The 16,306-nt window shown below is 45.0% G+C and overlaps 1 protein-coding gene across 1 annotated transcript in view; it reads right to left on the bottom strand.

Moving 5' to 3' along the window:
* The window catches only part of GALNT9 (polypeptide N-acetylgalactosaminyltransferase 9), a 197,562-nt gene extending 183,786 nt beyond the window's left edge, over nucleotides 1-13,776 (bottom strand). Inside the window, exon 1 of the mRNA XM_028710651.2 lies at nucleotides 12,830-13,776. Within this exon, the coding sequence (XP_028566484.1) occupies nucleotides 12,830-13,070 (241 nt within the window). The 5' untranslated portion in view covers nucleotides 13,071-13,776. The remainder of the gene's footprint in view (nucleotides 1-12,829) is intronic.
* Nucleotides 13,777-16,306: the final 2,530 nt, after the last annotated feature.

Raw genomic sequence — 16,306 nt, 5'->3', positions numbered from 1 at the left:
TAGGATTGCAGTCTTATTTCCAGGGAATGCAAATCACACCTTGATTAAATGACACGGGGTCCTTGCTGGTCAAAAGCAAACCTTTGTTCTTGGCAGGGCTAAGTAATAATGGAATAGAGGTGAATGCTTCCATCAGCAGTGTGACAAATTTCACAGGTGCATAATTAGGCATTATCATAATCCAAAACCTGACTGCTTAATCCCACATGTACAGTGTTAGGGAGGATAGGAATGTTTGCTTACTTTGGCCATAATCTTGCACTCATTGCACACAGAGCTAAGCGAAAGGAGTGAAATACTTTGGGCGCCAAGTCTAGAGTGTGGGCTGCCCAGGAATGAGACCTTGGGGTCATAGTAGATAGCATGATAAAGATGTCAACCAATTGTGTGGCAGCAGTTGAAAAGACAAATTCTATGCTAGGGAGCATATGGAAGAACTTAAAATAAAACTGCCAGTATCAAAATGCCATTATACAAAACTAGGGTATGGCCGCATTTGGAATACTGTGTACAGTTTTGGTTGCCTCAGCTCGAAAAAGATATTTTGTTGAGTTCAGAAAAGATTCAGAAACGGGCAACTAAAATGAACAAGGGATGGAAACGTTCCCCTATGAGGAAAAGTTCCAGTATTTGGGGCTTTTCAGTTTATAGAAAAAGAGAGTTAAGAGGGACATGATAGAAGTGAATAATAGGCAAGGCATGGTGAAAAGCTTTTCTTTTTCTCTCAATGCTAAAAGTCATGGATGCCCAATGAAGCTGTGTTGGAAAAACCAGGGACATATAAAAGGAAGTATTTCTCCTCACAACTACAAAACTCTCCCGCAGGAGGCAGTGATGGCCACCAACCCAGATGGCTTGAAAAGAAGATTTGACAAATTTATGGGGAAGGCAATTGATGGCAACTAGCCACAATGGTTAATGCTTTGCCTCCACAGTCCGTGTGTGTGTGTACACACACAGAGAAAATATTGTTATAAATATCAATCAGCATTTTAGTGCAAATTTCTCCCAATATACTTACGTTGGTATGCAATTCTGCCTAATCTATGCATTTTTGGGGTCAAGCATTTTCCCTAAATATAATGAAGTTAGTTTCACCAATATATGCATTTTAACAAATACTTGACCTTAGTATGTACGCATTACTTAGCTGGAGAACTGCACTGCAAAATTCACAGAAGTGCCCATTGTGAGGGATAGGTGAGTTTTGATTTGTACATTGTTTCAGAAAGTGCAGATTGTGTAAATTCATATTTAAATGTGCATTTAACTCAGTTGCATGCTGTCATGGACTGGCTAGATGCAGAGGAGTGTGGAAGAAGAAGAAGAAGAAGAAGAAGAGGAGGAGGAGGACGAGGAGGAGGAGGAGGAGTAGTTTGGACTTGATATCCCGCTTTATCACTACCCGAAGGAGTCTCAAAGCAGCTAACATTCTCCTTTCCCTTCCTCCCCCACAACAAACACTCTGTGAGGTGAGTGGGGCTGAGAGACTTCAGAGAAGTGTGACTAGCCCAAGGTCACCCAGCAGCTGCATGTGGAGGAGCAGGGAAGCAAACCCGGTTCACCAGATTACGAGTCTACCGCTCTTAGCCACCACACCACACTGGAAGGTGCCAGCTGGGGTACCCCCCCCCCAAGGGAAAAAGGCTCGGAGCCAGGGATTGGTGGTGGGATGACAATGAGTGGTCAGAGGGAGAAGAGGGAGCGGACTGGGAGGAGGTGGTGTCAGAAGCAGAAGAGGCCACAGGGTTTAGTGAGCAGGGAGAGGCTGTGGCAGAGAGCAGTGCTGAGGCAGAAGCAGAGGCTGGAGAGAAGGGAAGCCAAGAGGCAGAGATGAGGCAGGCTGCTGAAGAAGCCAGGGAGTTTCCTCCTCCTGATGTGACCAGTTCCTCTCCCCACTATCTCTCAGAACTTGCATAGGTATGAAGAGGGTGGGGTAGAGCAAAGACAGATAAGGCAAAGAAGTCTCAGGTTACTTGGGAATAGGGTTGCCATATTTCAAGAGGTAAAAATCCAGACACAAAAAGCTGAGTTGTTTTTTTTAGGACAAGTGCCGGATAGCCCCTCCGCCGCCACCAAGCCTGAGCCCCACGCCAGAGCCCAGGTTGCCAGAGTCAGAGTAGACCCTCCAAATGCCCCTGTTTTCCAGGGACATTCCTGAATTAGAGAAGCCATCCCAGTTTCCGATTTGATCCCAGAATGTCCCGCTTTTCCTTAGGACATCCCTAATTTCACTGGAGAAATGTTGGAAGGTATGGAGTTATCTGACCCCCAAGCTGTCTGAAGGCAATGCTGTTATAGGGAAGTTTTTTTAAATGTTTAATGATTTATTATGTTTTTATATATGTTGGAAGCTGCCTAGAGTGGCTGGGGCAACCCAGTAAGATGTGTGGGGTGTAAACAGTAAAAATATCATTATGGAATAGGGCATCCCTATTTTCATCAGAGAAATGTTGGAGGGTATGCCAGAGCCAGAGCCTGAACCACACCCACCCACACTACACCCACCCACACCCACACACCATATTTTTCCATCTATAAGATATCCCCATGCATAAGATGCCCCCTATTTTGGGGGACTCAAATTTAAGAAAATGGGGGGAGATGTATCCATGTATAAGATGCCCCCTAATTTTTGACATTTTTTAAAGGGAAAAAAACTAGTCTTGTACACAGAAAAATACAGTATCTGTCTGTCTGTCTGTCTGTCTAGCTAGCTAGCTATCATCTCCCTGAAAAGGACATGTTCAGGAATTCCTGGACATATGGCAACCCTACTTGGGAAGGACCCTGGGGAGGAGACCAGAAAGTGGTGGGAAAGTGGGAGCCTTCAGTCCTAACAAATGCCTCATGGGGGGAGGCAGGACCTACTAGGAAGAGTTGCTGTGCTCACTAGGCCTGAGCTCTTCTGTTCATTTCATTGACACCTTGTGAGTTACTTCTGACCTGCACCCAACTTCTGCCTTGACACACCTCTATTGCAGTGGGTCTGGCTTCACTTCTCTATAATTCTAGACGGTTGGTTGAGACACATTTTAGGGAGACAGGTGTCAGGAAGGAGTGTCCTGAGTGATTCTGCTATTGGCAATCGTTGTTGTTGTTGTTTTTATTCTATTCAATCTTTGTTTTTCTGTCTAGCAGTGCCCGACCTGGTAATAACAGAATAAATGATGCAAGGAGGGAGCTGAAGCCCAAGATACAAAAAGATAGGAACAGCTAGCTACTTTAAATGAATCCAAATCTCCAGGGCCTGAAGAGCAGCTGCACTCAAAGGTACTAAAGGAGCTTGCAGGTGTAATCTCAGAGCCTCTGTCTATAATCTTTGAGAACAATTGGAGATCATTTGAGGTCCCTATGGACTGGAGGCAGACAAATGTTGTTCCCACCTTCAAAAAGAAGGAAAAGAAGTCACAGGTAACTACTGACAGGAAAGCTTGATGTTGATATCAGGAAAGGTCCTAGAACAGGTAATTCAGTGGTCTGTGAGGACTTAGAAAAGGATGTTTACTAAGACCCAGCACTAGTATCTCAAAAACAAGTCATGCCAGAAAAATCTCATTTCTTCATTTGATGGAGGTTACAAGTTTGGTGGATCGGAGGAATGCTGTGGATATACTGTATCTTGATTTCAGTAAAGTGGTAAACTGAGATTCCTGCATTGCAGGGGGTTGGACTAGATGACCCTCGGTGTCCCTTTCAACTCTACAATTCTATGATTCTATTATTCCATGCTTTGTTTTAAACCACCCTGTCACTTGTACAAAGGGCATTTATAAATCATATAAACAAAAGGACAGCACCAACTTTTTACTAAAGCAGGGATGGGGAAGTTTGTGGCCCTCCAAATGTTTCATGGACCCTGACTTCCATCAGCCCCAACTGGAGTTCAGCAACATCTGGAGGGCCACAACTTCCCCACTGTTTAACAAAGCCAAGGAAATGCCAAGTTGATGAACTGGAGCAAGAAAATGTTTCTGCGTTTGACAAAGGCTGGATTTCCAAAACTTAAAGAATAGCGGATTTATATGAACCCGCTTATACAAGACAAAGCCACATTCATGTGACTCCTCCCACCTCCCCCTCCAGCAGCTGTTAGAAACACAAATGCTCTGTGAGCATAGGGAATGAAGGAATCAATCAATGGAAACTATTGTTTAGGCATTATAACAGCTCAGACAGAGGGAGCGGAGAATTCTCTTCTGCTCTTTTTTATCCATGAGCTACAGACCTGAGGACACAACACTCGGAGAGACTGCTCTCCTTGCCTTCCAGAAAGAACATCAGGGCCAGGAGGAGACCCACCAGAACCCATTCATGCGCCAAAGAAGCAGCAGATGAATGGAATTCGGTTTTCATACCTGAAAGAACAATGAGCTCCACCTACCAGTAGCCCTTCAGCCACAGAAGCAAGTTTGGGAGGCACACACTCTGACCCTATTCCTTGGCCAACAGAACAAGAGTCGCCAGCTGCTATTCAAGCAAGAATGCCACCAAGGGAAGATGAGCCTGGACTGAACTGGATATGAATTGTAGTTCACCACTTGGTTCTGGCCTTGAATAACTGATCTCCCTCCTCCACAGTCTCCCTCCACCACCACCTCTTTTCTTGTGTGTTGTATGAGGTTGGTGGCCTGATTAATTGACAGGTCCAGATGGCAATTTGTTATTGTGCTTTTTAGTGCATTCATGATGATTTGTGCTCATGAGGGTAATTGGGATGGTTGTACACCATGGGTAGGCAATCTAAGGCCCAGGGGGCAGATGTGGCCCAATCACCTTCTAAATCTGGCCCACGAACGGTCCGGGAATCAGCATGTTTTTACATGAGTAGAATGTGTTCTTTTATTTAAAATGCATCTCTGGGTTATTTGTGGGGCATAGGAATTTGTTCTCCCCCCCCAAAAAAAAAATATAGTCCAGCCCCCCCACAAGGTCTGAGGGACAGTGGACCAGCCCCCTGCTGAAAAAGTTTGCTGACCCCTGTTGTATACAGTCCCTCTTTGACTACGCTTTGCACCTTTGCAGGAAGTAGAGTCTACTAATGTATGGAACATTGCTTTATCTGAATGTTTGGTTAGATATAGATATAGTCATGTAGTCTGGGGTGAAGTCAAATCACACAGTTTTGATGCAGGCTAGTTCCTATTATTTTATTGCATAAAAAGGGAGAGTCATATAAGCACTTCATCTATGACTCACTCCTCACTGCGGCTGGTCTATATAGACACCTTTGAAACTTTGTTAGATGTAACTGCATTTTTTTAACTTGTGCTTTATACTATGCTCCATGCATGGTTCCATTATTGTTTGCATTGTTATGTGTTGGCTTGTACACATCTCTATGAAAAATCAATAAAAAAAGATTATAAATATACTGATTGCACATGTAAAAGGATAAGGATGGGCATATTGCTTTGTTTCCAATTGATGCATATCCCATGGCCCCCTTCTGAGATCCTGTAACTTTCATACCAAAAATAATCTAGGGGTGTTGATGCTGGCCCCAGTTTTGCTGCACTGTTGCACAATACTGCCCCCTTCCAGATGGCTATAATGCACCCAGATCCTGGTGCAAGATGAAAGTGTTGTTCAGCTGATTGGAATCAGTAACTTTAGAGCTATCAAATTCAACATATACGTATGCAAATGGACAGTTGCTCAGAAAATCCAGCACTGGCACGTTTTACTTCAAAAGCAGAAACTCACCAAAATGAGGAGTTTGGCAAAAAGGAAATGGAAAGGCAAAGTGAAAGGGTCAAGTCTCTCCAATATGCCTGGTAGTTAAAAAAGAAGTTTAGCTAGAAGATCAGAAAAGGTACTACCAGGGTGAAAAGGATGCCTGCATGGCTAACATGCAGAGTCACGGAAGCTATTTTAGGCAATAAAGCTTATTCTTTGTCTAAATGAGAATAAAAAGGAACACTAACTTTGGCAAAAGAAATCCAAGCATACAATAATGCTTGGAAAATAAAAAAGTGTTTTGTTTGCTAAAAACAAAAAGGCCAACAACAAAACAAAACTTTTAAATGCATTAGTAGCAGGAGACCAGCTAGGAATGAAGTTGGATTTTTGAATGACAAGTCAAAATATGTGCTAATGGAGGAAAAGAAGATAGCACAGAAGCTAGATTCATTTCCCAGTGCAATGCAAAGGGCAGATTCCTGTGCCTGAACTAACATTATGGGAAGGGAGTCTAAGAACGGGCCTTTTTGGTGCTGGCCCCCTGCTGGTGAAATGGCCTGCCGTCTCCAACCATGCAGCATGCCTGGCACCATCTTTGTTTTTGGAACTGGGCAGAGACTTCCCCCTTAACTTAGACATTTGGCCCTTGATTTGCAATGTTTCAGGCAATAAACAAAGACCTAGGTCCTTTTGAATAAATTAAAAAACTGATAAGCCATCTGATCTGAAAACACTCGACATGTTTTAAAGAACTCCCCAGCATTATTTGCCAGGCTATGTAGATGACATTTGATGTTCACAACTTTTACATCAGGCAAACAAATCACCATGTGGTCTGCCTGCCCATCACACACCCTGCTATCTAAGTCCCTAATGCTTCCATCATCCACATGCTAAGATCTTTCCACCCACCAGAGGAGCACCCTCAGGAAAGGATGGCTCTTCATCCTGAAAGAGGCAATGGATGCCTTCTAAGAGATCATTTCCCTCTTCCTCAGATTGATGCTTTCCTTCCATGAGGCATCCATGGCAGCTAGGGAACTCTCATCCTGGGATTGAGAGGCAGCTATCACATCTCTGAGGTCCTTGTCAAATAACCTTTATGACTCTCTATGCTTCTCCAGGTCAGCTACCTTGGCCTCAAGGGAATGAACTTGCTCCCTGCAGATCAGACATTTATTGATTACACACTCATAACCTTTGTCCAGCAAGCAGATAGTTATACATGTGACGTTCTGTAAAATATAGTGAACAGTCCTCGCAACCCTGCTGGCTTACTACCTGCATATTTGTTTTTATAGGGTAGTGAGTTAGTTTACCTGGAAAACTGAGATGTGTTAGGTTACTAAGGAGAGGAGCAGAGTTGCCCACCTTGAACTTCTCGTATTGCAGCTGGTCTCGGTTGCCTGCTTAACTTGCTTGTTCTTTTGAAGCTCTATCACGGGCTGAGACACTACATCATCTGGGACTCCCCTCTTGCTCATGGGGTAGAATCCCTAGGTTGTTGTTGTTGTTTAGTCGTTTAGTCGTGTCTGACTCTTCGTGACCCCATGGACCAGAGCACGCCAGGCACCTCTGTCCTCCACTACCTCCCGCAGTTTGGTCAAACTCATGCTGGTAACCTCGAAAACACTATCCAACCATCTCGTCCTCTGTCGCCCCCTTCTCCTTCTTCTTTCCCAGCATCAGTGTCTTCTCCAGGGAGTCTTCTCTTCTCATGAGGTGGCCAAAGTACTGGAGCCTCAGCTTCATGATCTGTCCTTCCAGTGAGCACTCAGGGCTGATTTCCTTAAGAATGGATGCGTTTGATCTTCTTGCAGTCCATGGGACTCTCAAGAGTCTTCTCCAGCACAATAATTCAAAAGCAGTAGAATCCCTAGGTTGTTCCAAAATTATAGTCCTGGCTACATCCCAGTGAGCAGAAACTTGAAAGGAAGGTGGGTTTGGGGCAATTTACCTTCCTGGGAATAGGAATTGTTTTTCACAGGAGTAGACAATGGGTAGAGTTTAACCCTCTGGCTTTAAAAAACAAACAAACCTGAAGCTAGGTTTTATAGTAAACTGAAAGCTGAAACTGAAGGCTATACTGAGCTTCGCACAAAAGCTGAAGTCTACCTTTTTAATTCTAATCTGAATCTCCCATTAGCTGCGTCTGCACTGCATGACAGTGGGTTTCTTTTTCTTTTCTTTTTTTACCCTCTCTATAAAAATTGGGATTTTATCTAGGTTTATTGTAGCTCATCAAGATTCCCTGCTGGAAACGAAGTTTCTACAGGCTTAATACCTCTAGGATTAATCTCTGAGTTTTTACAGGATTTAGCTTCCAGCATACAATGCCCTTAATTATGGTCTCCTCACAGTTTAAACTGATGCTTTAATTAATTAATTAATTAATTAGGTGGTACTTTCCCTCTCATCAATTGTTCCCTTGACTCTTTGTCACTGGAGCTGGGATGTTTCATCTTGGGCTCCCATCTTACTCAGGGGTGTGTGTGTGTATGTGTATGTGTATGTGTATATGTGTGTTTCTGCACAGATGGAGAATGGTCTCTGTGTGTAGTTATTGTCCTGCATCATTATTACAGTCTCTCTCTTTCTCTCCCTCTCTCTCTCTCATGGAACCAGCTGCGAACATTTTAATTGGGATGCTACAGCCATGGATTTCCTGTATTGGCATGGTGTTGGATTAGATTACCTTTGAGGTAGCTTTTAATGGCATTATTCCATGAAAGGCATGGTAAAGATATGTTAAGTGTGGGAGTAGGTGCACAGAGATCCTTGCATACATCTGAATATTTTCCTCCAGCTGCTGCAAATTAGGGTATGAGGAGCTAGATAAGGTGCTATGGTCAATGGTTCTTCTTAAAGGGGTCCTCCACATTTGCCCTCTTGTTACAACTGGTTCTTGTTGAGTAAAGGTAAAGGTAAAGGTACCCCTGCCCGTACGGGCCAGTCTTGACAGACTCTGGGGTTGTGCGCCCATCTCACTCAAGAGGCCGGGGGCCAGCGCTGTCCAGAGACACTTCCGGGTCACGTGGCCAGCGTGACAAAGCTGCATCTGGCGAGCCAGCGCAGCACACGGAACGCCGTTTACCTTCCCTCTGGTAAGCGGTCCCTATTTATCTACTTGCACCCGGGGGTGCTTTCGAACTGCTAGGTTGGCAGGCGCTGGGACCGAGCTGCAGGAGCGCACCCCGCCGCGGGGATTCAAACCGCCGACCTTTCGATCGGCAAGCCCTTAGGCGCTGAGGCTTTTACCCACAGCGCCACCCGCGTCCCAGGTTCTTGTTGAGTGGGAAGCAAGCAAAGGAAAGCAAAGATAACTCATGGGCAGCAAGAGCCAAGTATCCTTATTAGCAATACTAACCCAATGATGGGCTTAAGGAGTGCCACCTGACCTACCCTGGTTGTTTCATGTAAGCAGTCCGGTGCAATAGCAGTTCCCGTCTTTTACCAAAGCAGTGTGTTGGTGCACACACAACCTGAATCCCCAGTTAGCATCTCATAGGTTGCCTATCTAATACCTAATATGAGTCCTTCCTTCTTCATCCACACATTTATAGTTACAGATATTGAAATCCACGTGTCTTAGTGCTCTGAGCACATAAGCATGGACAAATATTTCACTTAGATGTTCTACATCAGGGCTGGGGGACCTGTGGCCCTTCAGGCATTCATCGCTGATCATTGACCAAGCAGGCTGGGACAAATCAGTCCAGCAACATCTAGAGGGCTGCAGAATTCCCATCCATATTCTACATCTTGACCTAGAGAGTGGACATCTTCCTCCTCCAAATATTATTTGCGAAGTTCTCATTTTGGGTCTTAGAAAAAGAGAAACCACCAGCAGTAATGGATCATTCCATGAGTACCCTCTTCACACACTGGAGGGCCTGATCCATGTCTTTAAAAAATCACCGAAGTTTCAACAAACTTTGTTGCACAGTCTCCTCATGCAAAGGCGTCACAGTGCAACTTCACTGTGAAATATACCAGCAAGCAAAGCACTGCATTATGCAAAAACATCAAAAATATAACCATTGATTTTAACCATTTCACTTTCACTGCTTTTGAAAGCTGAAATGACACCTGTTGGCCAGAGAAATCCTATCCCATAGATCCACCAGCTGGAGGGATTAAGGTCTGAGCAGAGGTGCATCTCTTCCAGTGAAGAAGAGCTTCACCAGGGGTAGTGCATGTCTGTTATTAAGTTCCACAGGCATAGTGCTAACACTGGTGGCTGTTTCACTAGTGGTAGCTGGTATTAGGCCCACAGAAGAATGAGAGCGCACTTCATTCATTGACGAGTCCCTGGATCAGGCTTTCCCTCTATGCCAGCCTGCATCTGCTGCAACTCAGTTTCTCCCCATTGAAACTAAGGGTGGGGGAAGAGTACCCCCATGTAGGGAAAATGTGGTAAGTCTGCCACCCACCATAAGCATGCAGGATTCTTGAAGAGATGGGTGATCTTTGAAACACATACCCTGCCCAGCTCCATTTAGTATTGCACTGGAAATCAACTTTCTGCATATGACAAGTGTGCCCTTAATCTTATCTATGTAGCTTTATTGGTCGCTAAACATGAGTTGAGGCACAACATTACATCTAACACATTCCTTCCTCCCAAATTGTTGCAAAATTTCATTACTGTATGCTGTAACTCCCTTAGGGGTACATATTTAGCTGCTTATGAATATCTGTAAAATCAGAATGCACTTGTGACGCATCAGGCACAGGGAAGATGGGGTGTAACATAAACAGGTTTTATTAGTCATCTTGTTTCAAACCCACAAATAAACATGTTCTCATCTGTACATCTAATGAGATCTTTTTTTAAAAAAAAACACCTCAAAATTGGGGACAGCAAGTAGGATTAATAAAAAGCTGTTGTATGCTTTCATAAAATAAAATTGGTCTCTGCCCTTCATGAGGACTAGGAACAGTGGTAGCAGAAGTGATACAGAAATGGCGCTCAAAGAAGAGTACAAAGGATGTTAAACATCCACCTTCAACATAACAATGCAATCTTTTACTGCAACTATATTTTCTATCACATTTTTAATCTTGCAAAGTGCTTTACAATGTGTACTGTGTTTGCAGTGCCAATAGAGAGGTCAGCATGGCTGGCTCATGCCTGCTGATGTTCATCACAATAAGTGACTCCAGTATCAAGAGGTGACTTCTATCAAGAGGTGAGCCATCACTGGACATCAGAGATCAAACAGCATAGCCAGAACTTTCATGTTGGCTTTGATTACAAGAGAGATGGTTTACACCATCATCTGTGAGCCTTTCATGACTGGTATTTCTTCACATCTTGTGGAACCAATACATAATTAGATTAAATGAATGAGTCAGCACAGGTCAATAGCCACAGATAGAACATTTGTATCACACTGCCCAGTGAAGTCAGTATGCAGTTAGGATAGCAACCACCAAGATCTTCAAAGTGTGCCTTGGACTGAGGATAGCGGCTTGAACCAGACTGGGATCCTCCCCTGCCTCCCTCTTGGGTCTGCTTCTGTACCCCAAACAGAGCCCCCTAAGATTTCTCCTTAATCAACCACATCCCTACTATTACATGCACCCTTAGAGTCAACCAACCATATGGGGCTTCTTAGCTCTCTGGTGATGTGAGGCCACCCACATGTTATGGCAACAACTAGACTACAACTCTTTGTGATACTGCACCTTCCAGTTCCATGGGAGCGCATCCCCATAACTGGGAGAGTGAAGCCTCTCTTTCCCAATGGGCTGTGGGCTGGGTCCATGGCATCATTCATTCCTTGCATTAGGGTTGAAGAACAAGTGACCTTCCAGATGTTGCAGAACTCCAACTGCCGTCAGCCCCCATTAGCATGCTCAATTGTCAGGGGTTATGGAAGTTGTAGCCTACCGACATCTGGAGGTTCTCCATGTTCCCCATCATGCCTTACACTGCCCACCATAATTTTTGGTACTACCATGGCTGTCACTCCCACAGTCAGCTTATAGTTCACTTCCTGAACATGGTGAGATGAAGTGATGCATGTCTGAACCAGTCCTAAGTGTTGCATAAACATGTGATGAGAATTCAAGTGATATGCATGCAGGTGGGAACACACAATCCCATTTTTACAGATGAGGAATAGAAGTTCATATACTGCAGTAGCAAACTATGATTATGTGGCACAAGTGAGTCTTGAACACAGACTTTTTGTAAACCACTTTGATCTGAACTGCTTTGAAATTACGAGAAAGGAGATTCCAACTAAACATTAAAAATAACTTTCTGAAAGCAAGAGCTGCTCCACAGTGAAACAGGCTGTTTCAGAAAGTTAAAAACCTCCAATGAAGGAGAGTCCATAAATAGAGGTTGGATGGCCATCATCTGTCTGGGATTCTTTTGCAGTGATTCCTGCATTGCAGAAGGTTGGACTAGATGACCATTGGGGTCCCTTCCAACTCCACAATTCTATGATTCTCTGAGGTTTGTTTGAAGTGGTTAAAAAAAATAATCAAGCAAACAAGCAGTTTTTATGAAAATAAAGAAATCCACTTGTCTCACCATTGGCCTACACAAAGTGCAGATCTACTTGAAATTTACAGAGATTGTAAAATTATTGACCATTATCTATCTACATTGTTAGACCCTTCAATAAATGCAATAAATCCTGGCTGCTATTAGGTATAAAGAAGAACAAAGGATCCTAAACTATGAGTATGTGATATATGCCCACTTCGTGCTCAAGTTCTATAGCCCCAGAGTTACCCTAGCTGCCTGAGCAGAGCCCCAGAGTTACCCTAGCTGCCTGAGCAGAGCCCCAGAGTTACCCTACCTTTACATTCAAGAGGCAGTACTCAGAAGATGCTTGAATCAAAATATCCTATATTGTCCCCTTTTCCAGCAACTCCTCTATCTTAAACACACCTCCTGTACCTGTGAGGCTTCTGGGTATTCCACTGACCTGTTCAACAGGGGCACCATGTGATTTGTCCAAGCCTTAGAAAACTCCACGTGGTCTAACCATTGCATGGTAAAAACACACACAAACACACACAGAGAGCTAGCTGAGTATCAGGCTGTACTTTTAAACCCACCCCCAAAGCCCTGTATGAATCCTCCCACCACCCCCAGGCACTTGTGCTCATCCTCCTGCCGGCTTACCATTGAGCTGGTTGTACACAACTTCCTCCAGGTGGTCCAACCGCTGCAGGATGGACTCCCTGTCCAGGAGGGCTCCCACCTTGGTATTCCGGCTCCTCATCCGCCGGTCGGCGCTCCTGACAATCTGCACCAACTCCTGGGAACGATCCTGGATCCTGCAGTAGACCGAGAAGAGGATGATCCCCACAAAGACCAAAATATTCACAGTCAACAAAGTTTTTATTTTCCTTGCCACCGCCATGGACACCGCTGGGGAGGGTGGCGGGCATCAAGGCATGGTCGCCGGTGCCCTCGGAGCTGCAGCAGCATCTAAGGCAGAAGAACCTGCCTGCAGAAGGTGGGGGGAGAGCTGAGGGAGGGAGGGAGGTCTGGGCAAGTCCCCCGCCCTACCCTCTTTCTCCCCTACCCTTGATTAGAAAGAGGCAAGGAGGAGAGAGACCGGCGGATGTCTAGAGCCAAGGCGATGCTGAAGAAGGAGCTGTCCTTTCAGCACCACGGCGCTCTCCGCTTCCTCCTCTTGCAAGCAGCAGCTGGTAGGACTCAAGTCACCTTCCTATCTACTCTCTGGCGGCGGCTTTGCGGGCAACCCTTCTTCGCGGCTCTGGAAGGGAGGTTGCAGGGAGGCTCTCGCGATGGGGGCAGGGGATAGGGATGGAGATGGAGGGGGGGGGGTCGCACAGACAGTAAAGGACACGGCCAAGCGGGCGGGCGCGCGCGCGGGATCCAGGCTTTCCAAGCAGCCCTCCTCACAAGGCCAGCCCGGCTCGTGCAGCAAGAAAGAAGCGAGACATACATCCAGAGAGAATAAGGATGTTAGGAGGGAACGATGGAGCGAGAGAAAAGGCGTCGCACTTGATCGCAGCCTCCTTCCTTGTGTGTGTGTGTGCGTTTCGCAATCGCATCGTTTCTCCCTCTCGCAGAGCGCCGGTGCGAAGTCACGTGCTTTGTTGGTTGGGGGGGGGGAGAGAGAAAGGGAGGGCGAGGACCGAGGAGATGAAAAACTCATCTACATTCACATAGTCGAGCTGCCTGTTCGCTTCACTCGCTCCTCTTCCACCAGCTGAGGAAGCCCGTCTGGGACACCTATCCCAGCGCAGGAGGGGAGGCTGAGCTGAGCAGGCTCACTGTTCGCTTCAGCTAGAGCGTCTTGCTTGAAAATGCCTTTCTCGGGTAGGTGGTTGGTTGGGAAGTTTCTTCCAAAGCGCTGGGTTTGGAAGGGAGCAAAGCCATTGAGGGAAGAGGGTGAAGCGAGGCCAGCTCTTCGATTCACTGATGAGGAGGCCCCCTTTTAAAAATCACTTCTTCAAAAGTTGTGAAGTCGGAACACAGTGCCTCTGAACATGCACAAAGTGTCTTCCTCCCTCCCCGCAGCTGGGGTTAGGGAGAGAGAAGTCTCTGCCAGTGAGTAATACAGCTCTGCGGTGTTAGCCCTTTCTCCTGCTAAATAGCAAGAATATGCATTTGTTAGGTTTGACTACTATCATGGGCGTAGCCAGGATTTTTTTTTTGGGGGGGGGGCAGAACTGACATGATTGGTCAGTTAGTTAAGTATTTCTATTGTTTTACTTGATCTGGGGGCGGGGCAGATTTGTCCTTGCTATATAATCATATTATTATTATTATTATTATTATTATTATTATTATTATTATTATTACTACTACTACTACTACTACTATTAGCATTAGCATTTATACCCCACCTTTCTTCCAAGAGCTCAATGTGGCACACATGGCTCTATTCCTCTCCATTTTATCCTCACAACAATCCTGTGAACTAGATTAGGCTGAGAGGTATTGATTGAGTCAAGGTCACCCAGTGAGGTTTGCCGCCAAGTGGGGATTCAAACCCTGATCTTCCAGGTCCTGGTCTGACACTCTAACCACTACACCACACATTCCTACTTACAGTTTTAATATTCTTAAGCAAAGTGCTTCATGAAGTTCACCTGAAAAAAATGGTATACAAATATTTTAAATAGACAATGAATACACCCTGTGTATTTTTATTGACACAGAGCTAGAATAAAAGCAATGCTTACAATATAAGAAAAAGAGTTGCTTGAAGCGAGTTGGATGTGGGGAGTATGCACTGCCTGGCTCAGCGATAGGCAACACGGTGCCCTCCAGGTGTCATCCATGACTGTTCTCTGTGCTGATGGAGTTGGCTACTTCTGGCAAGCTGCTACGGTAATGATTGGGTACTTTGGGGGGGGGGGGTCTGCAGTTATGACACAACTGCCAACTTGTGAAAATTCTTGTTTGACATGAGAGTAAACAACTGCATCTATTCAAGATTTCTCACTGCTTCCCTGAGCAGTGAGAAATCTTGGAGCAGTGCCAGTGGAATGTGGATGAGAGAGCACACTGGAGACTTATGCTATTTTAGCTTTTGTTTGTTTACAACTGTGCAGTTAGTATGTATTAGAATCAAGCAGACTTCTAAAGCAGGCAGCACAGCTACTAATGCTGCACCATATTACCCCCCCAAAGCAGCTGCTTGCCAAGTATGCTTTGTGAAGGGCTACAATGCCCTGCTCTAGCACCAGTCCATCAACAACTGGCAAATCCCACTTCTCTCTTCTTGCCACAGGAGTCAGCAAACTTTTTCAGCGGGGGGCCGGTCTACTGTCCCTCAGACCTTGTGGGGGGCCGGACTATATTTTTTTTTGGGGGGGGGGCTGATGAACGAATTCCTATGCCCCACAAATAACCCAGAGATGCATCTATAATAAAAGCACACATTCTACTCATATAAAAACACCAGGCAGGCCCCACAATTAACCCAGAGATACATTTTAAATAAAAGGACACATTCTACTCATGTAAAAACATGCTGCTTTCCGGACAGTCCGTGGGCTGGTTTTATAAGGCGATTTGGCTGGATCCGGCCCCCGGGCCTTAGTTTGCCTACCCATGCACTACGCTTATTGGTCACCTGGGACAAGGAGTGCAGGATTTCCATTGCCTTATGGTGATCTACTATGGTGGTTGTAAGTCGCTTTGGGCTGCTTTGGGCAAGATAAAGCAACAAGCAAAATATAAACAAACAAACAAACAAACAAACAAATAATAGCTGAAGCCATTCTATATAGACTTTCATCCATGAAACTTAATGATAATAGAATATTAAATTTGATAGGACATGCCTGAATTCAAAGCACTAGGTGGCATCTGGCATCTTGCCAGATGAACCGAATGGTACGATATGTATTAATTAGTTGCAAATTCCTGGTGACACTGGACTTTGTGATATTTTATTTGAAAAAGAATGTAAAAATACATAATCGCTTTGGGGTGAATTGCAATGGTCATACCACTGGTCATCTTTTGCCTTCTTTCATAATCCTCTTTTCTCCCTATCTTATTTCAGGCTGTTTCAAGAGGGCAGTAGGAACTATAGCAGCCCAAGCTAGAAGCTTTAGAACCCCAAGTCTCAGAGCTAATTGACTCAGCTAGACATGAAGGATTATGAGAAGG

The sequence above is a fragment of the Podarcis muralis genome, chromosome 16 (genome assembly GCF_964188315.1).
Source record: "Podarcis muralis chromosome 16, rPodMur119.hap1.1, whole genome shotgun sequence".
NCBI classification, from domain to species: Eukaryota; Metazoa; Chordata; class Lepidosauria; order Squamata; family Lacertidae; genus Podarcis; species Podarcis muralis.
The sequence above is the reverse complement of the archived record's forward strand: the minus strand, read 5'-3'. Positions and strand labels throughout refer to the sequence as shown.